The following is a 23,804-nucleotide window of genomic DNA, read 5'->3' on the forward strand; positions in this document are numbered from 1 at the left end:
CGCTAATTATTACAAAACATCATGTGATTCACACACTTAACATGTAATGTCCACAAACGCTTTGATAAGTTTGTTTAAAAGAAATAAATGAAAAATACCATTCAATTATACTTTTATGTTTGGATGAAATTTTCTTCACTAAGTAATGTCGTAACACATGTCCAAATACATCAATCAGTGCACTGTGGCCAAACAGAAAACATCACAAAGTAATGGCACAACACTACACATATCAATGAACAACAACTTCCTGCACAAACTGCACTCACATTGGGCAGAGTCCTCATTTCATTCAGGATGCTCTCAAACAAGGTTGCCAGAGTAACCAACGGATCAGTGCGGCGCCGGTTAGAAGACTGCTTGGGCTTCTGAAATAGTGACAAAAGCAGATATGTGTGCATGGTAATTATGCGTAATTCATAGCATTTCCATGGGAACTGAGTACATAATGTACATTTACTATGGGGCAAGTGTTGGTTAGTACCTTCAAGTAGTCACAGTGAACCACAGTCCCTATACGACGCTTCTTCTTTGTCTCCACGGCTTGTTTAGGGAACTTCAGCAACAAAGACTTCCTCTTGATGCTCTCCGCACTATAAAACAGAATGTTACACATGCAGCACTGATTTGAACAGGTTCCAATGAACACTTTTGCATCAATGTGATTAATATTGCAGAGACAGATTTCACAAACAAAAGCACCACTAAACATACATAAAAGAATATCTGATTTTTAAACTGCAACAATTCATCTATGGTTGCATGACAACTATAACCATAAAAAATTGAGTGATGAGTGGACTAGCCTAACCACAAACATACCCCACTGCCCAGATTCAAAGCTAAAGGCACTGGTTTCAGGAGCACCATAAGTGTACAACATTGATAACAAAAGTGAAGTGTGCCTGACTGGGTTTCTGTGACCCTTTAAATATTTGACTTTCAGTTCTTGTTTCTTTGTTGCGTAATGCTGCATGCAACAGTAGTCCATCTATGTGACAACAGTACTGGAGTGTGGGTTAGATATTCCAATGAAAGCCATGAACGTGCTCTACAATACTGGGATACGATCACAATAATAAACCGGTGAGCATGGCCAGCTTATTCCAATAGTCAGTTCTTGAAAAGAAGCCTGTGTTACTTAACTATCATCTTGATGGATTTCTAAATTTTGTGTGAGTGAGTGAGTTTAGTTTTACACTGCACGCAGCAATATTCCAGCTATATGGCGGCAGTCTGTAAATAATCGAGTCTGGACCAGACAAACCAGTGATCAACAACATGAGCATCGATCTGCGCAATTGGGAACCCATGAAATGTGTCAACCAAGTCAGTGAGTCTGACCACCTGGTCCCGTTAGTCAGCTCTTACGGCAAGCATAGTCGTTGCTGAAGGCCTATTCTACCCCGGGACCTTCACAGGTTCTTATGTTCAAAACTGGGCCAGATAGTCATTAGCAAATCAGACATGTAAGCAGTGCAACAGGTCTTTATTTAAGCTAGCTCTTGTCAAGAGTGATATGTTGGGACCCATTCTTACATGGAATCAAGGTCTACACTGACCTAAACTGGACATGAGACGAAAAGCTGACTGATCTTCGCTGCATCAGATCGCCTATATACTCACTGAGCAAGGATAGTCTTTGACAGCTTTAGCTTGGTTCCTTCCAGATTGATCAGGTTGCTGTCCAAAGGAATGTTCTTCTCCTCTTCTTCCTCCTGTTCCTCGGTCATAGCCACCTGGACAGGTGCAGAGTTACCTCCCTTGTTGTACATGGGACATTCCTTGTTGGTTCGCATGTGTCCGATCTGACCGCAGGCGCCACACTTCATCTGTAGTGGATAGGCAAAGGTCTAACACAAGGCAGTCAAGTATACATAACTTGCTGAATGAGAGCATGAGTATGAGAGCACCTGTAACTTACTCAGTCCTTCACATAACTGTAACACTGAAAATATTCACTTACGAAACCACAAGGTGAAATGTTACCACTTGTAACTTTCAGGTACATGTACACAGATTTCTCAAGAAATGCATATATGTAACTTAGGCAAGTGCTTTGAGGATATTTGTTGGTGCGCTGTCTTACATGGTGATTTTATTGACACCATATCTAAAGCCACACACTGCTCATTGCACAGTACATGCAACCAATTGGATTTCAAAGTACCGTTTCAAAAAAATACACAACGAATAAAAACATCATGGATAAAACTTGTCAGCGCCTAGAGCATTGCCCTTGTGTGGTGGAAGTCAGCGCTATATAAATACTCTAATTATTATCATTAATAAATATTTTGAAGCATATTGCTATAAATCTGCTACTAGTGAAAAAGAATCATCCAAAATTAATAACCACTAAATTTTACATCAAGTGTATGTTGCATTTTATAATAAGTTAAAAAGTTGCACACATTTTTGGGGCAACTGAGAACATGAGCAGACTGGCTATGATTTGTACACTATGACCTCACATTGTAACAATAAATAGAAAGTCACTGCATATCATAAAAGTGTAAGTGATTCAATAACATATTTTATTGCAAATTTTCCTGTTTTTGACTGTTATAAAATCTTAGCTGTGTGAACACTGAAACATATTCCTCCAATACACTTTTGGTAGACAGTTGACAGCGAAAAAGGTTATCAGTACTAGTACCTGTCTTGAAGAAAGTACAACTCTGAACATCGTGTAAAGACACATCCTTAACCTACCAACAAACGTGAGGAGAAGCAATTCTATTACCTGTGACACCAGTGTACTGAGACAGGGTGATACAGATAACCGCGGCGCGTGAGAACGACAATCTTGCCTTTACCTTCAACAAGGGCATCTCCTTCTTTTTCTTCTTCTTCGGAGGAGGTGGTGGAGGTTTCTCCTGATTACGCTTAATACGACGCAGTTGCTCTTGGATTCTGTGCGAATCAAAGAGCGCTTTCTCAAACAAACAGCAAAAACACAACTCCTCACAACTTGCCATGTGATAACAAGATTAGTAGTGTAAATGAAGTACTTGCTCTTACTCAACAGATTAAAATCTGATAGAGAATACCAGAAAGAAGTCTTATGCTGCTCACTTCATATCTATCATAAGTAAAGGGTAAGTTGCCTTATTTTGCTCTACAATTTTGCTGTTGTGCTAACACTCTACTCACTAAGTGATTTGGGCTATGAGTTCAATTGAACAGGCATCTTATTATGGTGCAAATTAATAAGAGTGAGTGAGTGAGTTTAGTTTTACGCCGAACTCAGCAATATTCCAGCTATAAGCAGCAGTCTGTAAATATGCGTGTCTGGACCAGACAATCCAGTGATCAACAGCATGAGCATCAACCTACACATATGGGAAGCGATGACATGAGTCAACCAAGTCAGTGAGTCTGACCATCCAATCCTGTTAGCCACTTCTTTTGACTAGCCCGTTGTGGCAAGCATGGGTTGCTGAAGGCCTAGTGTAACCATGACCTTCACGGGTCGAAATTAATAGGAACTTGGGCAAGTCACCAATGGGGAAAATTATACTCAATTAGTAATAGGAAGCCACAATAGCTGCATACATGGTGTTTGCACACATCAAATATCACATGAACCCTTAATACTGTTGTCACAAGTTACAATACCAAGAAGTGACATCAACTGAAAATTTCTGGACTTTACTTCACAAAATGTTTTGATGAATGAAGATTAATAACCTTGTGCTCTTTGTCAAATGGTTTTCTTCACTATTTCCTGTGAAGTGCCATACTCAGTGGAGTTGTGTGACGATAGATAATCTTGTCACAGATAATCTTGCCTCAAAATTTTCTACTTAAAACCCGAAAATAAGGGACCCTACCATTTCAGAGAAAGTGCTTCATGCTTGGGTGTTAGTTAACTTGAATCAATAAAACAAGAACAGCAGTAAACAATGCATCAAAAAGTAACTCTTCCAAAGTGACAGTGGCCAACAAATCAACTCCCTTTACCAAGAAACAGAAATGCAAACTCATTAATATGAATACAAAATATACCTTATCTGAAGAAAAACCTAGAACAAAATCTTCAAGATCTGATCAGTTACACTATAAGTTATATATGACAGGATGATAAGAATAAGTTGAGAATAATCATTTATTTTTGGCACTTGTTTTGCCCATGACAGTGATCTCCCCTGATGTCCTCTACCTTCGCCTTTCTTTTCTCATTTCCTCCTTCATCTGGTCGTCCATGGCTGCAAACTGCTTGCTGCAATGCAAAAATCAGGTTTAGAAATAATCAGTATAGTCTTGAATATTTTCATTTCTAAAAGTATGCATATTGTATATAGATTCTAGACAATAAATCTGTGTGTTATCCCTCGCAATGTGTAATTACATGATAGGAGATAAATGTCACTTTTCTCTCCTACACAAGAAATACTGGTCAGCTTCCTCAACACAACAGATGTTGATCATTTTACCTAAACAACAGATCTTGTTATCATTTCCTTTAACACATACTGATATGTGGACTCACATGAACGTTGGATCCTTTGTCTGTCTGATACGGACATATGTGTCTATGACTTGTGACTTCCTCACAATCTCTGTCCTTGTGTATGTCTTTCCCATCTCGTCCCGGAATGTCCGCGTTATCTTCAATTTCCTGCCACCCTGAAGAACAATGAGAAGAGATAAGCACAAATGGGCTTTTATGTCATTTGGAATATTACCATACTTCGACAACATACTCCATCACATTAAAACTGACTCCAAGTCAGTCAGTACTTGTTATGCCCTCCTAGTACCAATCGCAAAGCAGGGTACATACAAGAAATAATCCTTTACCATGACACATCTGGGAATGTTAAGAAATACTCACCACATAAAAGTAGCAGTCAAATAATGAATCTAATACAAACTGAAATCGAGACACAACTACACAATGTTATATAATATGTTCCAGGGTGAACCCTTATCCTCAGTCTAATTCAGTAACACATTATATTATATAGGTTATGCAATGTAAAAAGACATACACAATTGTTGTGAAATTTTGGGCACTTAACAAAACAGCTGAGTTTAGGAATATATATATTTCATGGAATTACAATCAAATCGGGATCTTCAATCTGGAAAATATTAACCTTCAATACCATTATATTGCAATGCTAAAGACATCAAAGAGTCTGACTGTCCACTCTCTAGCCTCTTAAGACCATCTGTGGGGTGTTGGTGAACTATTCACAGAAAATTTGAAGGGAAATTGTAACTTACTGGTGTTGAGAGTAGACCATCCTCATCCTTCCCCAATCCATATGAATCTCCTTTCTTCTTCTCCTTGCTGTCAATGCTATTCTCACCCATCATCATACGCTGTAGTTCCTGCCTCTCAGCTTCCTCCTTCTCCATACTCAACTACAAAATGTCAGTGCTCCATTACAACTAGAGTAACATCTATCAGAGATCACCTACATCAGCAACATCTGATGATGATAAGCTACCAGATCTACAACCAAGATCTCTGGTGTGGCGGGCAAACGCTTTAACCACTAGGTTATCCCTCCAACACAGCGTCACTAAAATTGGGGTTTAACTCACCTGTGTGCTGGTCTTTTTGTTGGACAACATACTCTCTATGTTCTTGCCCATCTCCTCAAAGTCAGAATCTTCTCCTGACGTTGACTCCTCGTCTGTGGACAGCACCTCCGTAGAGGACAACACCCTGTCAAGTAAGAATATCTTTGTCAGTATCCAAGGGAGTGAATGAGAGTGAGTGATCGAATGGATGAGTGAAGAAGTGAGTTGGGAAGGGGAGTGTAGATTTTACTAAGCTTTTCATTATATTCCAGAAGGAGTGTTTATGAATATGAATTAGGATATTCAGAATTCATCTTGTTAAGTTTACTAAATTTTTGTTTCAGACTTGGAGGAGTACATAAAACAGGTTAGTCCATGTAATGAGATTCAATCATGACATACAGCTCAAAATGTACAAACAGGACCATGAAATGGAGGCACCTGTCCTACATCCATGTCTTCACATTTGAATTAACTACGTAAATAGTGGTAGTGGTTTGACTAATTAGTGCAATATACTTCTTCACAAGACTATTCAACAAAAGTGTTGATACCCGAAGGACAGAATCAAATCCCAACACAATCTGTAGTCACAGAGAAGGTATCTTGAAATTTAAAAAATCTTGAAATATTCCATAACACCGAGGAAGACACGTGACACCTCACAATTTTGCCATGAATGGCATACTTTTCACAATGAGTACACAGTGACAAGAGACACTGGAAATTTGAAACTAGTGGTGTTACAATTAATGGAAATAATTGAAGACTGGTTGTAGTGACCTAACGACCCAGCAATCAGTCACATTTTCGCACACTTGAACAAAAGATTTTGGCAATACTGTTTTAGTATTTGTCTCAAAGGCCTGAAAACATGTTTAATTCTAGAAAACTCGCTTCACTTAGTGAAAAATCAAGACTGAATATTTTTTTAAGGCTCCAGGAAGCTGATGTTCATGATAGATCAGTCATCACTTTAATGTAGCAAGATGTATCATTTTACATTGGATGTGAAATTTACAAATGCATTTTTTACATTCTCTAAATAAAATAAAAACCAACAATAACCTCATATTTTTGCTTGAACAGGAGAATCTGAAAATGATGCTAACAAAATTTTTTCGATGACTGCTCAATGGATAGGTTAAGAACTAATAATCAATTGTGAGATCTGAACCAATTCCCAAGAATATCTGATTCTGAAACTTGCGTCTATTTTTGTTGTTTTTTTCCACATTTATGACTTTTTAGGGATGTTGATTCAAGAAAACAACAGATAAAACTCCTTTCAAGCATGTGGAAACCCAAATTAGACCTTAAATAAACGCCTGGCACTCAGCTTACTTGTTCTGGAGATCAAAGATCCTCTGGCACTCCTCCTTGTATCGTTCCATGTGTTCTGCCACGGAGAAGCGGTTGCCACGAGCAAACTTGCTCCATCCTCCAGCTTTATCTGTAGAAAGTATGACAATGCAGTTTCACAGTTTTACAGTGAAAAAATCTAGAATTTCTATCCCATTATTTATATGAATGATGAATTGAAATTTAAGTACTTTTCATGGTTTCTATGAACTGTAATTCCATACCTTGACAAAAGTTACAGCAATGGTAGCACAATACACTTGTTGAAAGCAATCACATGCTGCTATTCTGTAAGCATTATCAAATCAGTGGATGAGTTCTTTGCTTGACCAAAAACTCCATATAGGACTAAGCACTTTGAGTGTGTGGGTGATTGAGTATGGTTTTACAATGCTTTAACAATAATCCAACAATATGACAGCAGGGCGCACCAGAAATGGGCCTCACACACTGTACCAATGTGGGGAATCAAACCCGGGTCTTCGGTGTGACAAACCAATGCCTTAACCACTGGACTACTCCACCTCCCTCTAAGCAGTACTGAATCATGACTTACTTTCAGTCTCCTGCCCTGTCTTGGCCTGCTCTGTTGACATAGTTCTCACAACGTCAATGACTTCCCATCTCGACAGTTTCTTAATCTGTAATTATATCCATCATAAATATGTGATCTTTCATTCATGTTTAAATTCAAACCTTAAAATATCACAGAACTTAAATGAAAACAAAACTCTTTAAGTTTAACCCTAAAACTAAAGTTTTCCCCGATATCAACATAGATAACAGGATTATCTCCCCTCAACTATATTCCCATTAAATAAGTATGAGGGTAATTGGTAATGGAAGCAAACAAACCCCATGGTAATATTACATGTATAAGCACATTTCAGACAAGACATTACAGTTTGGAAGCAGTCATGAAGACCTGATGAAGCATTTAAAGAGGAGGCAAGACAATATCTAAATCTCCAATGCCAACAGCAAACCTACCTCTGACTCCTGCACACCAAACTTCCTCAGCAGCTGTTTAGCATCCTTCAAGTTTAGCCTCCTGAGATCAGCATCAGTGCCGGTGACTGTCCGTTTGACTGGAGTGTCCTTCTGTTCTTCCTGTTTGGCCTGAGGTTTGTTGGGAACTTTAACGTAACTGAAACCTTCCCCACATCCTGTTGGATCTGCCACACCATTCAGTTTCAGAAGACATTTGCCTTTCATTGCAGAGATGTAGGCTCGTGTTGTATTCCATGGGGCTGTCCGAACCTACAAAAGTTGTGAGAACACTGTCACTAACAGAAATGGACACGCATGTTTTCTTTGCCAGAATCACAAAGCACACGTTTGGAAACCTGCATACATTTGAAATGGTTCATTTCAAAAGGAAACAGAAAGAGGGTAGTTTGTGGTGATGATCTATTTTAAAGAATATTCCAGATTCAGTAAAATGCATCAAGGGGATATCAAGTTTATATATGCTATAACTACATGAATTTGCTAACTGCTGTCATGATATACACACCTGGATGAAAAACTTCAAATTAAACCCTTTTAACCTAAATCCCCAAATATTTTGGAAATACAGAACTTTCATTTTGAAAAAAAACACAACAAATAAGATACCACTAACATCTGTCAGTATTAGGCGGAAGAACACCATGTTTCTCTAGGCAGTTTTTTTTACCATATCAGTCAAGCTACGCATATAAAGTCTGAGCATAATGAAATTTGGAAGCAAGGTTAATAACCTCACATGTAACACAAAAATCTACAAAAAATGATGAGAAGCAAGTTCTGACTAAACTCTCAAACATTTTGTGCACTTCTATCATATTATGAGAAGTAAGGAAGCTGACTTAAGGATATTTCAAGAACTATTTCTCAGAAACAGGTACAAGGATCTGGTGTTTAATATGAGCATGACACTGTTCACAAATCCAAATGTGCCTCCTCATGTGAACTTATGAAATGGTTATGTAAAATGGAAATACAATGTGGGCTTCAGTAGTGCTGAAATATTCTAGGGGGATATCTGACATTCAGTACACTGCATTAATAAGATGTCAAGGTCACAAGTGCCCCACACTATGACCACCTGTAGCAGCATCCCAAGCAGGTGATTTTGAATTTGCTCATCAGGATCATTTGTTGACAAACATTCTTATTAACATAGCAACAATCAGACAGTAACAGATCTCTTTCTGTATTTGTGTCTACTCACTTCATCATCAATCTTCATCTGAGTCTCCTCCTCATTCTCATCATCTGGAGCAAACAGAGACTTCTCTCCGTACCCAGCATCCTGGCAAACAGGGATAAAAAATACTTGGTCTACCGTACTTAAATAAAGACGCTGTCATCCAGTTATTTTTGCCTTTATATGTTCTACTTTATAAAAGTCTCTAATTCTGTATTATTTCATTCTTTCCATGACAGGTTGGATAATCTTGAAAATCATCCTTGTATAGTATTCTTAACAATCAAAAAAAATATACACCATATATGAACGAAGATCTTTTTGATATCCTGTTATAGCAATGTTTGGGTAGAAGTCATCATACTATTGTTAGTCAGGACTACATATGTGAATTCCTAAAATGCCTCTAAAACAACACATCAAAACAAATCTAAAGATATTTAAATATATATACATCCATTTACAACTGTTTCTGCTTCCTTTGACAGTGTAATTAGTGTTACAAATCTTCATTGATACATGTCAATGTATCCCAGTTGTGAAGATTGATGGTCATCCTGTTGATCACTGGATTATCTGGTCCAGATCTGATTATTTAGAAACTGTTGTCTTATTGTTAGAATATTGCTGGACACAGCACTAAACAACAAACAAAGTGTTGCAGATGTACCTTGAGCCTCTGTTCTGCTGTGACCATACTGTAGAAGGCACAGCACTGTTCTGCAGACACCATGGCCTGAATCTCTTCCTCTGTAGGTAGACGGAAGTCAGGCTTCAACACCCACCAGTTTGAGTCCAGACCTGCAACAAGATATAGTCATTACTCACAAGCATTCAAATGATGACATCAGTTCAAATACGAATGATTAAACATGAGTACATTTCCTGTAACAAATAATACACTGACACCTCAGAAAGAGTGAGTTTAGTTTTATGCTACACTCAGCAATATTCCAGCCATATGGCGGCACTCTGTAAATAAGCAACTCTAGACCTGACAATCCAGTGATCAATAGCATGAGCATCAATTTGCGCAACTGGGAAAAATGATATGTGTCAACCAAGTCAGCGAGTCTGACCACCCGATCCCATTAGTCATCTATTACGGCAAGAATAGTCGCCTTTGATGGCAAGCATGGATTCCTGAAGGCCTAATCTTCCCCACACCTTCATGGGAGACCTAGGAAATAAGTTACCGGTTCTCTTGAAGTCAGCACATAGCTTGAGACGTTTGCGGATGCTGCTCTCCGAGTGTGAAGGGAATGCTTTCTTGATGTCCTCCATCTTGATCCTACGTGGCTCATCTCGACTCTTCCAAAACAGACGGTAGATGAAAACCTACAAATAAGAAAAGTAGTGATGTTCCCAGTCTTGAAAAGACTTCAGTTACCAAGCACTACTGAAACACAATTATGATCACTCCTATACTCAGTAATCATAAATTCTTATGCCTTTGTTATCATATTTGTTGTTTAAAGCTGCAACTCGGCCTATATTATCTTGAGTAGAGAGTTTAAGATACCTAAACAATCAGGTCTGTCGAGTGGGTGGGATATAATTCACACCAATGTGAGTTCTTGTGCTTTTTCTCCCCCATGCAAAGACATCGGGAGATATAACATCGGAATACCATGTCAATAAATCCAATCTATTATTATAGAGTTCAATAAATATATGGCATTACATTTGTAATCTTTCATTAACTTTATCCAAAACTATATTCAACGTCAGAAGATGACACATCTGGTCCAGACAATGCAGTGACTCAGATAGTGAGGATCAAAGTAGACAGTCAAGATACTTAGCAATTATAAAACCTTTCCCCTCAATTGACAAAGCTGCTTTTTGCAACCAGCAAAATTTCCTAGAGACATTCCAGGAATTTAGTTACCATGGCAATGACAACATAGGTGGGTTACCTGCAAAAAGTCTCTGACAAAGTTGTTGGCCCGTTTTGAGTTTGGTCCTGGCACCTCATAGAGAGGTCCCTCCTGCCCTACACAGTAGATGGTGTCCACCTCTCGGATATGGTAGCTGTTGAACAGATAGTCACACATGAAAGAAAGCATGAAGGTAGAGGAACTGCAAAATAGTTCCAGGACTTCTACAAGACTGGTGTAAATAACATAATCAGGCAATGAATGGATCATCACTGGTTCAACATTATGACAGAGCTCAGCTGTATCCTTGACTTACTTCTGACGTGTTCGGATGATCAGGAAGTCTGTATCTGGAGTCTTGTGTTGGTAGATAGGAGTACGGAACATGTTGTTCTCAAATGCCTGGAGACAAGAGCCGGGCTGGATATTCCCAAGGAATGGGGAAGTGTGGGCATAGGCCAGTTCTCCAAATGGGAATTGAGGAGGGTTTGAATCCTTGCCTGGTTTCTGAAGAACAGACACATGGTCACCTACTCAAATGCCAAATATCTACTCATATCTATGTGTGATAAAACCTGAAGAGCTTCATTACTTTGACAAGCCACAACCATTACTTCCTTGAACACATTTATGATCTTGAGGTGAGTTCATACACAATGAACAGACTTTTAAGTTCATCATTCATCATTCATTCAGTTAATTTTGGCACCTAAATGGTGAGAGCCACGGTAACAACAACTATCCTCTACTATCCAAAAACTAATATCTCACCCTTTTGTAGTAGTTCTTTATTTTGGTTGCCATGCCAACTTGCATCATCAAGGGAGGGTACTCCTCGGCATACTCTGCCAGTATCAAGTCTCCATCCATGCCAGTCAGGTCAGCATTGGTTCTCATGAAAAACATCTCTCCACCTCCAAATGCTGCACGCTCCTGTTCTCGAATCTGAAGACAAGCAGAATCAATTCATTCACAGACTGGCAACAATAAACCACAAATGGCTAAAGTAACCAAGGATTACTTCACTACCTACACTGCAGCAGTGTTGGTAAATATTGCTAGAGCAGGTAACATTTCCCAGGACAAGCAATGGCAGCAGTTTTACTGGTATGACTGGTATGATAAGAGTCAGCGATATGATAGGACATATTTTATTTACAGCCAATGAGCTCCATCGCTCTTTTTAGTGCAGGGCAGGTCAAGACCAGGGTCGTCAATTGCAAATGGCCATGACACAATTCTGTTAGCAATGAATAAATGTACGTAAACTCATTGTGACAGGAAGGTGTAAGTGTCCCTGAAAGAATAGCGATTAGTGCTTTAAAGTGCCATCAATTCAACATGTTTTGGTGCACATAGTTTGTGTATACAGTGAAATAAATAAGAAAATAGGTGAGTTACCGCTACAAATTTTGGCTCTGAATCGAGAATCGAGATTTGTTTAAGCTTCCGAAGCCCCTAGCTCCCAAAGTACTGCTTCGATTTTTGTGCTGTATATCTCATTTTGTTGGCAAATCTATTGGCTTGAAGTGTGTGCACACTTTAATAAGATAGATACAGCGATCATTGTTGAATTCGCACAGAAATGAACTTGGTGTGCTGACCTTGTTCCATTAATTTCCTTTCATATACTGCTAAGTACCCATTAGTGACAGTACGTACCTTGATGGTCGCTGTGATAGTGCCGAAATACATACAATTAAGTCTGGACATGACGGTCCACTGAATGTTATTGCCATGAACAATTCACACCAATGGGGCAAGATTACACACCATAATGCAAGTCATCAAGCTTGATGAAGGAATTTATTTGGTTTCCTTTCATAACCAGCAAAGGTTGTTCTTAATTTCTAATCCTGAAAATAAATCATCTTCAGAAAACAGAAGTGATATTCTATGATAAGAAGAAGTTAACAGCCATACCTTAGCCTTTCTCCTGATCTGCTTCAGCAGAGGATGTACAGGATGGAAGCCTGCCTCTGTGAGAGCACCATGAGAATATCGCTTCAGCTGTGGTCGATGGAAGCTGCGCATCTTGTTAGCATTCAGATAGGTGGGGAAGAAGGGCTGCCGTAGTTCCACTCCAGGTGTGGAGTGCTGAAACCATCACAAGAGGGCACAGTCAGATAGTACAACGACTTTACAACAACATAGAATGTTAACATGGTTGGTTGTTGTTGCTTGAATATAATGCTGTCAGATTCACACAATACACCACGTATGCAGAAACTTGTGAGTGGCTTCAGCTTCACAACAGTTTCAGCAATATTCCAGCAATATTCTGCATACCAAAAATAGGCTTCACACACTGTACCCATGTGGGGAATCAAACCCGGGTCTTCAGCATGACAAGCAAACACTTTAACCACTGGACTAACCCATTGCCCTTGCAGAAACCAGAAATTGTGGCCAGCACATTGGTCAGGCAGCATTTAATATTAAATTACCTCGAATATTTTCTATCAGTGGGGTCAAATTAAAACAAAACTCGATTACTATAAGAGTACATGGACAAAAACATCTTCACAAGATATTTTATTTTCCAACGGGTCATCTCTGTACCTGACTTTCCCTGGTTAAATCAAGAAATACACTGACCTGCACAATACAAATATGTAATGCTACAACTTTGTCCACTGACCTGTATGAGGCTGCTGCCAAGGGTAGATCGGAGAGAGTTGTCCATCACCTTTGGGTTGTAGTACTCATCATTTGACAAGTTGAAAGGATCTTTGCGCTGGATTGTCTGCTCCTCCTGATTTACAAAGAAACAACTTGTTTCAAAATTTTTGCTTTTTTCTTATACAGATACGAGAGGATGTCAATAAGTTCTGAGCCTTGCATAGAAAAACACAAAATATTGGTATGAACCATATTTATTTTTCAACATAGTCCCTTTGTGAGCCAAGACACTGGTTACATCTTTTCTGCCAGTCGCTGATGCCATCTCTGTGGAAGGCGCCATTTCGGTCCTCAAACCAAGCCTCAGCAGCAGCAATAAGCTCATTAGCATCCTGAAATCTACGACCACGCAAGTGTTTCTTGAGATTTGGGAACAGATGGTAATCACTTGGTGCCAGGTCTGGAGAGTAGGGGGGATGCGGCAAGATTTCGTACCCGCATTCCTGGACAGCAGCGGCTGCAACGCGAGAAGTGTGTACTGGAGCATTGTCTTGATGTAGAAGAATACCACGTCTGATCTTGCCCCAGCGCTTCTCCTTGACTGACCGTCGCACTTGCCTCAACAAGTTAGCATAATATTCCCCATTCATTGTTCTTCCTTTTGGTAAGTAATCTATGTGGATGACGCCTTTGCTATCCCAGAAGACTGTCGCCATTACCTTCTGCACTGATCTGGATTCTTTGAACTTTTTGGTCCTGGGAGAACTAACATGTTTCCATTCCATGGATTCTTGTTTGCTCTCAGGATCATAGTGGTGGATCCAGGTTTCATCACAGGTTACTAGCCTAAAGTGAAAATCTTCTGGATTCTTGTTGTATCTGGTTAGCATGGAGCTGCTTATGGTGACCCTTGTTTGCCTCATTTCATCTGAAAGCATTCTTGGCACCCATCTTGCGCACACCTTAGACATGACGAGATGTTCATGAAGAATTGTCTCGATGGATCCGTGTGAAATGCCTGTGGTCTCCTCTAACTCGTGGAGTGTGATTCGACGATTTTCCAGCACAAGCCTATGCACTCTGTCAACATTTTCCTGACTAGTACTTCTTGTTGGGCGACCTGGACAGGGGTCATCTTCAAGACTCTCTCTACCATGCTTAAATTCGTTGACCCATCGTTTGATGGTAGCAGATGAAGGGGAAGACTTCCCATAAACTGCTGAAAGCCTTTCTTCAATGTTCTTCGCTGAGTTTCCTTCAAGAACTAAAAACTTAATTACTGCTCTATACTCAATTTTATTCATTTTCACTGCCGTGAGGGGGTCTCTTTCTGTCAATGTGAGCTGTTCAATAACGTCTGAGAGTAGGATACCAAAACTTGTATATCACATCAGCTACACCCCAAGGTTCAATGTCGTACCATAGGCTGTGACACCTGGGTATGAAAAATGCTCAAGGCTCAAAACTTATTGACATCCCCTCGTATATATCAAGAATCATGTTATGGCAGCATAAACTTACCTTGTAAAGCATTCTTGCAGTCCAGATGGAATGAAAATAAAATAACTGACTTATGAAAATCTGAGGCTTTTCACCTTTGCTCAGTTCCAGATGAAAAGCAAAAGGTATTGCTTCTACAGTGAGATGCTCTCCAATTTTAAAATATAATAGCTTTACCTCAAATACTGTTGACCTGCTCAGTCATATAATGACATCATTTGCATCTCACAGCTCACTGAGTGAGAATACTAAGTGATGTTTGTGCAACAAAGTGTGCATGAATGAGTCAGAGTACGTGTTGGGAGTTTGGACAATTCTTGCAATGTTCAAGGATTCACATACCATGTAGAGTTCAACACTTCTGCATGATGAGCAAACACTTCACTTGAACACACCCACCCAGCCCACGACTAACTGATACGGTAAAATAAGTTCATAACAAACTGATGGATATAAGAAATTTCAGTCAAAATGTAAATAGCAAACTAGAGTTAGAATGTCATTAACTAGTGCCTCCTTTGAAGTTTACTAAACATACATAAAATATTGATTTATTTTCACAGTTACACAGACAGACCCTGTTTTCACAGAGCTAATCCTGTAAGTTATCTATAAACACTATCATGTACATGCCATATCTCCTCACCTCTTCCTTCTCCTCCGGTTCCTCTTTAATGATGCCAGCTTTGCCCAACAAAATCTTGGACTTCTTCGTCTCTGCCTGGAAATGCCATACCATGTATCACATAAATAATTGTTCAATTATGACAGAATATAGCCAACATGCACAACTTAATTTTGAATGTTGTTTATAATCCCATTAAGCTGTGTTCTCATCAGACCAACAAGTGGTTGATATTATCAGCAATGTCCAACATCACCTGGTTACTATGACAAACAATGGAGAATGTCACAAAGACTGACAGCCAGATCCACTAAGGACACAGAGTTGCTTCAGCATGGTAGTTTCAACTGTCATACTCATGTCTTAATGTTGTGTAATTTATATCTGATGGATCAGCGATGACAACCTAACCAAACCCATTCCTACACCTCTTACAGTGTAGTGAGCAATGCATTTATAACCTTTGCCTTAAATTGAGCATTGCACATAGCGCAGTCAATACAACTGTAAGTGGTTCCATGTAAAAGATGTACTAATGGCAGTTTAACTTTGAAATTTGACATGGATATCCCACTCAGACAAAACATACGAACTTTGAGTTGTCATTGTTTTGTCCTCATGATGCCAAGCATCAGACATCCTATTTTAACGTCCAGAGCTCAAACCAGAGTGAGCATGTTGGGGACTAACCTAGAAGCCCCATGCATCAGAAATATATAAACACCAGGCTGAATGAGCTCGTAAGGTTTTACGCCGCTTTGAACACTATTCCAGCAATATCACAGCGGGGACACCAGAAATGGCCTTCACACATTGCGCCCATGTGGGGAATTGAACCTGGGTCTTCGGTGTGAGGAACAAATGCTTTAACCACTAGGCTACTCCACAACCCCACAAGAGGCTGAAAGTGATAGTTTCACACCTTCTCTTTCTTCGCAGGCTCGCTTTCAGTCGTTGAGTCTCTGTCTGCCGGGATCTCCAGAATTATGTTCTCATCATTGGGGTCAAGGGTCAGCACTGGAGGAGTTGGGATTTTATCCATGCACTGAAATAGCAATTACGATGAAAGAACTGGTCGAGTAAAATGCCAAGTTTGACTACTATCTTCATGTTCTGTCACCTTCAATCAATGATTATCAAATTACTTGCACAATACAGACTGGATCAGTCAACCCAGTGACTGAAAGAATGAGCACCAATCCACATCAACTAACATTCATCCACAGCACCACTCGATGCCCAGTTCAGTTGCTTTTCGAGTTACCTCTAAGGTACTGAAACCTATTCCCCCAAACTCCTCAATCAGTTCAATTGTAAGTAGAGAGGTATTTCAACATCTAAACCTTGATATCTCACCTCTGCATCCCAGATGATATCATCCTCCCAGTTAGAGTAAACAAGACTCTCATTCTCAATGGGGAAGATGGAATACCAGGTGTTGTCTCCATTTTCACCTTCTGTAAACATGGAGAGTCATCAGGAGGCAATTCCACTTAAAATTAACCTGCGTCATGTATATGGAAAGGTTAGTATTAGCAAGACAACTATATGAAATTCTTTGGATAAAGGATCCAAAATTATATCCTCAACCAATTGTTTGTTTGCCATTCTACACCTTAATAACAACAAGCTGTAAGTAATCAAATCTGCCCTATAAAACAGCAGTCATATGGATTCAAGTAATATAAATATGTGAGTGAGTGTAGTTTTACGCTGCACTCAGCAATATTCGAACAAACCTGTAGAGGTTGCAGATTCTTTGAATAGAGTCCTCCTTGGGGTACTTATAAGCATTTAAATGTTCTTTAAATTCTCGCGACAGTTGTAACTATATTTTTTCAATAAAATATATGCAAAACAAAAAACATCGTTTTTGTCTTGTGAGACCACCCCTACAGGGCCCCTAGCCCCGTGACAGCCAAGAGCAAGTAACTCTTCAGACTATAGCCTCCAGCAAAACACTTCCGTTCTGTAAGCAATACAGACAGAATGTGGGGAGGTGGGTGGCCTTACCCCAAGGAAGACTCTATTCAAAGAATCTGCAACCTCTACAGGTTTGTTCGATTCTTTTTCATAGAGATCCTCCTTGGGGTACTTATAAGCATAAGACAGACTCCAAAAGACTGATCTTAGGGAGAGGCATTCTGTCTGCTCATAAACCTGACATAAGATGATAACCTTTATTACGTTTAACTGAAAGTAACAAGGAATCAAAGTTACCTGGTCACGTGACCTTCTATGCCTTGCGGCGGGGGTGCGGACCAGGGTCAGGCTATTACATGGTCTAACCCTACATTTCTATGAGAAAGTCGTAGGGTGCTTATAAAAAATGCCCCCCCCCCCCCCCTCTTTTTTTTACAAAAAGTCGAGACAGGCGACCGATATATCAGGGTCCATTCTCGTGCACTGGCCAAAGTGCTAGGGAAGACCTGAAACAGTCTAGACCGGTAAAGCAAAAAATACCACCACCATAATAGAGCCCACCACCGGGATAAAAGATGGAAAGTATACAGTAAGACACCACCACCAGTCTACTTGTTGCAGCTACAATGTCAAATGATCGTTCGTCAAATCATCGCTCGTCAAATGCAAAGGTAGCTCAATCGGCTAGGGCACTCGTGCCCTGCCCACTGGTGAGAACTGACTGGCCAAACTGAGCACGCTCGCTTGACAGTCTGTCTAACTGGTAATGACGGATGAACGTGCTCGGTCGGCTCCAAATACCCGCGGAGGAGATCTCCTCAATGGGCAAGGCAGACGCATATGCCTTAGACGTCGCCACAGCCCTAACCGAATGAGCTTTCAAACCCTCAGGAGGCGTACGACCTTTCGAGGTGTATCCCATACAAATGGCAGAGACAAGCCACATAGATATGGTCTGCTTGTTCGCCGGAAGGCCAGACTTGCCACCACCATAACAGCAGAACAATTGATCATTCTTCCAAATGTCTTTTGTTCGTTTGATTTAAGCCTTAAGGGTCTTACGGACATCTAAGACGTGAGCACGTCGAAGAGAGGTACCGGGCGGCGAAGGCTGCGTGAAAGCGGGAAGCTCAATAGGCGCCGTAACATGAAAGGTGCTATCTCTCTTAGGACGGTAAGTATCTGGCAATCGAATGCTCACTCTGTCTTTGTGAAACACCGTTAATTCAGGGTTGGCGGACATAGCATGTATGTCGCCTACCCGCCTGCCAGAGGTTACCGCCACAAGAAAAGCAGTCTTCCATGTCAACAGCTGGAGGGACAAAGCCGACAGGTTGTGAAAAAGAGGACCGGACAGCCAATCAAGAACGACTGGCAAGTCCCACGGGGGACTAATCCGCCGGACAGACGGACGGATTCTGTCCACGCCTGCAAGAAAGTGCTGAACTAGAGGGTGCTGCCCCAATAATGCACCATCGACAGGAATGTGGAAGGCAGAGATTGCCGTGGAGTAACCTCTAACTGTAGAAGCGGCCAGACCGGCTTCCAGTTTAGATTGCAGAAACTCCAACACAGATACTAGATCTGCAGAAAAGGGATCGAGAACCCCCTGTCAACACACCAGCGCGCATAACAGGCCCATCTATCCTCATATTGAACGTTCGTCGAATCCCTCCGCGAAGCCAGAATTGTGTCTGCAACTGGTGCAGGAATTCCTCTCGCATGGAGGCGACTCCGGACAGCGGCCAAGCCACCCACTGAATCCTGGGATTGGGGATCCGTTCTGGGATAGTAAGTCCGGTCGAAAGGGTAATAGTACAGGAGGCTGAGCAAGAAACCTGAGAATTACCGGAAACCCGCTTTGAGCCGACCAAAGTGGTGCCAGAAGCACAAGCAGCCAAGCCGGTTGTGCGGTCAGCTGCAAGAGGACTCTTGAGATCAGAGGAACTGGTGGGAACCCCACAGCACTCTGTCTGTCCTTTATCGAGCAGAAAGGCGTTGTTGGCTTATCGCTCTCGGATCTGGTATCCTTGAGCAAAACACAGGAATCTGATTCGTCGCCCCAGAGGCAAACAGATCTACCTGGAACGACCTAAACAACTGGGAAATAATCCCAAATATCCCCCAATGCAGCATCCACTTGTGTGGGGCTAGTATACGTCTCGATAGCGCATCTGCGCGGACGTTGTCTATGCCCGGGAGAAAAAAGGGGAGTACCCGAATGTCGAACTGGTCCCACCACAGCAGAAACTGCCACGCCTCCTGAAGGAGGGACGGAGACACTGTGCTGCCTTGCTTCAGGATATACGTCATAGCGGTCTGGTTGTCCATCTCTAGGCGAACCACTTGACCCCGCACTGACTCCACGAAGCTCTCGAACACCCGGCGGACTGCTCTCAATTCCAACACATTGATGTGTTGGGTAACTTCGTCCTCAGCCCAATGGCCCGAGACCGATAGTTCACCCAGGACGCCCGCCCCCAGCCTGTGAGGGAGGCGTCCGTCTGAATCGAGAGGGAAGGTGTCGGTGTCTCTAAGGGGATCCCCCTGGACAGATTTCCGACTTCTGTCCACCACTGCAGGTGAGGAATCAACCAAGCGGGAGTCTCGAGAACAGTCTCGTAGCTCTTCGAATGGGACCACAACTGGGCTAACGCCTGTTGAATGGGTCGCATCCTCAACCTCGCACGCCAGACCACATCCCCTGTAGCCTATAGTGCCCAGCAAATGAAGCCAAGTTCTTGCTGTGGCCCTGGGGAACTCGAGAAACTGAAAAACATTTCTCTGAACTTTGACGATGCGGTCTGGGGCTCGGGAAACAATCCCCTGAGCCGTATTGAACCGTGCCCCCAAGAACACCAGATCCTGCGTGGGGGTCAGGTCTGATTTCTTGAGATTGATGATCCAGCCAAGCTTCAACAGGATGTCCATCACATGGTGTGTGGCATCGTGTGATAACAGGAGCCCGAGGGCCCTCAAAAGCCAATCGTCCAGGTACGGATGACAACACCTGCCCTGTGACCTGGCTAGCTGAGCCGGAATCAACATAAGTTTGGTGAACACCCTCGGCGCTGTGGAGATGCCGAAGGGTAGAACCCGAAACTGATAACACTTCCCGTCGAACGAAAACCGAAGGTATTTCTTGAACTCGGAGTGTATCGGAACATGGAGGTAAGCGTCCTTGAGATCAATTGACGTGAGCCAATCCCCAGTCTCCACGGAAGAGATCACTGACTGCAGTGTCTCCATCCTGAAGGACGGAACCTCTATGAACTTGTTCAGCCCCTTGAGATTCAAGATAGGTCTGAACCCTCCGTCCTTCTTGGTCACAAGGAAGTACATGGAATAAAACCCGTCGTCTTGTTGACCTTCCGGAACCACCTCGATGGCAGCCTTGTCCAGTAACGACTGGACCTCGGCACGGAGGACCTCTGCTTTTTCCCGGGAGAACGGCACCGGCATGTGCCGAATCCCTGAGAAGCGTGGAGGGTCTCGCTTCCACTGTGGCATATGGCCATCCCTGACTGTGGACAGGACCCAGGGATTTGAAGTGGCCGCCTGCCATTCCGAAAGGAATAGTGACAGCCTGCCGCCTACAGGGACTTCTGGCGCAAGGCAATGTACCCCCACATTCGGCAGTTCTCCGCCTGCTTGTGTGGGGGACACCAAAGGCTCTGGGAATAATGTTTAACGGGAAGCTGGGGCAGGCTTCCCTGTGCCCCAAAAAGGCTGCTGTTGCTGCGACTGCTGCAACGCAGGCCCCTTGCCTTTGCCTTTCGCCCTCTTGCTTCGCTTGTGCTGCAGCGGAGCAGTCCACTTAGCACCTTCCTTCGCTGGCGCCGAAGGGTAAGCTGAAGCAAGAGTGGGAGGCCGTTAGCGAGACGAGGAGGGTTGCTCTAACAAGGGCTTAGAGTCCTTGAAAGTGCTAACAGCCTCCGCGGCCTCCCGCACAACCTGTAGTGCCCCAGGGAAGAGGGAAGATCCCAACCTGTAGGGCAGAGCCAGGAGTGCCTGCTGGGTAGCGGGAGAGTGCCTGGCTACGGAAAGCCATAGCCGACGAAACCTCATGACGGCCTCCATCATCTGGCTAGCACAGCACCTAATGCTGTCCCTCGCCAGATGAGAGTGCACGTCCGTAAGCTGCCGACCCAACACTGCCAGAGTCGACAGCAGCGCTCCCATGATCCAACAGCTGCCCCTGCAAAGCAGAAAGGTAAGCTGAATGGACCACTACTCTCAGCTGCTGGGCCGCACACCTATATTGCTCCTCAAAGGAACGATAGGCAGACCTTAGCACTGGAGCGGCTGTGGAGAAGGGCGGCAGCCGCCGGCCCTGCCTGGCCGAGGCCAAGGAAGAGGAGGAGGACCCCCCCAGGGTGACCGAGGCGTACACACACTCGTCCACCACCGGCGGTTCGAATAGCGAATCCTCATCCAGTTGATACCGGCGGCTAATCTCCGGGAGATCAAAGCGCGACCGGGTACCCGAAAGGAGCGGATTCACTACCTCCCCGACCAGCGATGGGAGCAGGCGCAACCTCGCCTCGGCGACCTTAGTAGGCGCGAACGCCTCCCCGGGGAGCCGAAACTCCAAGGGGTCGGGCTCCGACACAGGAATAGAAACCTGAGGTAAGACCTCGGCAATTTTCTAACCTGTCTGAGGGACAAACCGAACGAGTATGTGACCTCCGACTCGCACTCCTCCCCAATCCCCTCCTTCTCGATAGCCATCTCCTCACGCTCCTTAGACAGGGAACCTTCACCGTAAAGCGAACCTGTCGAGGGCGCTACCGAGACGGAACTCGAAGGAGCAGAGAGACTAAGAAGGGCCGAGCCGCTAGGTTCGCCCCTGCCAGAGCCCGAACTAGGTCGCCTGGGCAACTGGGGCAAGCCCCCCACCGGAGGGTGACCCGAGAGCCCAGGAAATGGATAGGCTGTCGATGCCCCCAGCGGCTGGGCAGTACTAGGGACAAGCTGGGGTCGACTGCCCTAGGCACATCTGCCTGAACGCCCGAAGCGCAGGACGGCTGCCCAGAGGGAGGAGCGTTCTCCGAGCCTAAGCCCGGGCCGCGGCCTCCCTCAACTGAACCACCATGGCCACTCAATGAAGATCGGGCGTCCAGTTCCTTTCGGAAACCAGAGAGCGCCGAATCTATCATTGATTGTACCAAAGACATCTGTTGCTGAAACAAGGCATTAATTGAATCAACAGAGATTAATGGTGCTTGCGAAGTAGGGGTAGGTGCTGAGGATACAACGGCAGAAGAAGGGGAAGGGTCCCTAGACACCCTGGCCTTCTTAACCGACCCCTCCGAAGAAGAAGCTGCGCCTTTCTTTTTGTGGGAGCGCTTAGATGGAGGGTCCTGAGCCCAGATCCCCCCCCCCCCCCCCCTTCAGTAGGTTGGAATAGAACAAGAAGTCCGCGTGTCTAGACTTTCTCGTCTGAGGGGTAAACCCCGCGCACACATCACAAGACTGATCGTCGTGATGACATTCCACTAGGCATCGTAGACATACATCATGCAGGTCTTTAGCCGGAATGGAGGATTTGCATGTTGAGCAGGATTTAAACTGCAAGGCAACAAATAACCTCCTAGTGTTGCATAATAAACAACAATAAAACAAGACACGCATGGGCGCAAAGCTAAAACTAAAACTACGTACATAGTTAAGGTAAAAGCTAAGTGCCACGACACCATAGTTTACAACATATTTTATAAAAATAGTAGTAAATATGGAGATAACATGAATAAAGTACATAAAAGCATAGCTACACAAGCTTACTTTTTTTTAAAAAAGACCGCCATAAAACTAAAAAGTTTTGGCGGGAAAAAAGGTTTGCCTTCCACCATTATGCTAATCACGTGGCTACCAACAGGGACGGCAAAAGTTACAACAGTTTGACAAGTAAACTGTAAAAAAATGATTCCTAATGCGCCCATGCGTCTAATGAAGAAACCATACATACAGTTTGAGCCTCTGAGGTACTCATCTTAGTACTTGTCTTTGTCTTTGGTAAGCAAGAAATTCTGTGAACGCTGAAGCACGTCTGCATAGGCGGGCGACAGAAAAGGAAGTGTTTTGCTGGAGGATATAGTCTGAAGAGTTACCTGCTCTTGGCTGTCACGGGGCCAGGGGCCCTGTAGGGGTGGTCTCACAAGAC

The 23,804-nt window shown here is 43.0% G+C and overlaps 1 protein-coding gene across 2 annotated transcripts in view; it reads right to left on the reverse strand.

The window, feature by feature from the left end:
* Positions 1–23,804, reverse strand: part of LOC137274347 (transcription initiation factor TFIID subunit 1-like) — a 61,128-nt gene that overhangs the window by 21,283 nt on the left and 16,041 nt on the right. For both annotated transcript variants that reach the window (XM_067807496.1, XM_067807497.1), the window contains exons 11-32: positions 17,075–17,175; positions 16,641–16,763; positions 15,740–15,814; positions 13,613–13,726; positions 12,895–13,068; positions 11,743–11,916; positions 11,288–11,478; positions 11,011–11,125; positions 10,288–10,429; positions 9,762–9,892; positions 9,116–9,196; positions 7,891–8,160; positions 7,457–7,541; positions 6,883–6,991; positions 5,560–5,683; positions 5,236–5,376; positions 4,496–4,632; positions 4,166–4,225; positions 2,820–2,916; positions 1,627–1,832; positions 485–593; positions 270–368 (exon numbers count right to left, since the gene is read on the reverse strand). In XM_067807496.1, coding sequence (XP_067663597.1) covers positions 270–368; positions 485–593; positions 1,627–1,832; positions 2,820–2,916; positions 4,166–4,225; positions 4,496–4,632; positions 5,236–5,376; positions 5,560–5,683; positions 6,883–6,991; positions 7,457–7,541; positions 7,891–8,160; positions 9,116–9,196; positions 9,762–9,892; positions 10,288–10,429; positions 11,011–11,125; positions 11,288–11,478; positions 11,743–11,916; positions 12,895–13,068; positions 13,613–13,726; positions 15,740–15,814; positions 16,641–16,763; positions 17,075–17,175 — 2,858 coding nt within the window. The remainder of the gene's footprint in view (positions 1–269; positions 369–484; positions 594–1,626; positions 1,833–2,819; positions 2,917–4,165; positions 4,226–4,495; positions 4,633–5,235; positions 5,377–5,559; positions 5,684–6,882; positions 6,992–7,456; positions 7,542–7,890; positions 8,161–9,115; positions 9,197–9,761; positions 9,893–10,287; positions 10,430–11,010; positions 11,126–11,287; positions 11,479–11,742; positions 11,917–12,894; positions 13,069–13,612; positions 13,727–15,739; positions 15,815–16,640; positions 16,764–17,074; positions 17,176–23,804) is intronic.

The sequence above is a fragment of the Haliotis asinina genome, chromosome 2, assembly GCF_037392515.1.
Source record: "Haliotis asinina isolate JCU_RB_2024 chromosome 2, JCU_Hal_asi_v2, whole genome shotgun sequence".
In the NCBI taxonomy this organism is placed as follows: domain Eukaryota; kingdom Metazoa; phylum Mollusca; class Gastropoda; order Lepetellida; family Haliotidae; genus Haliotis; species Haliotis asinina.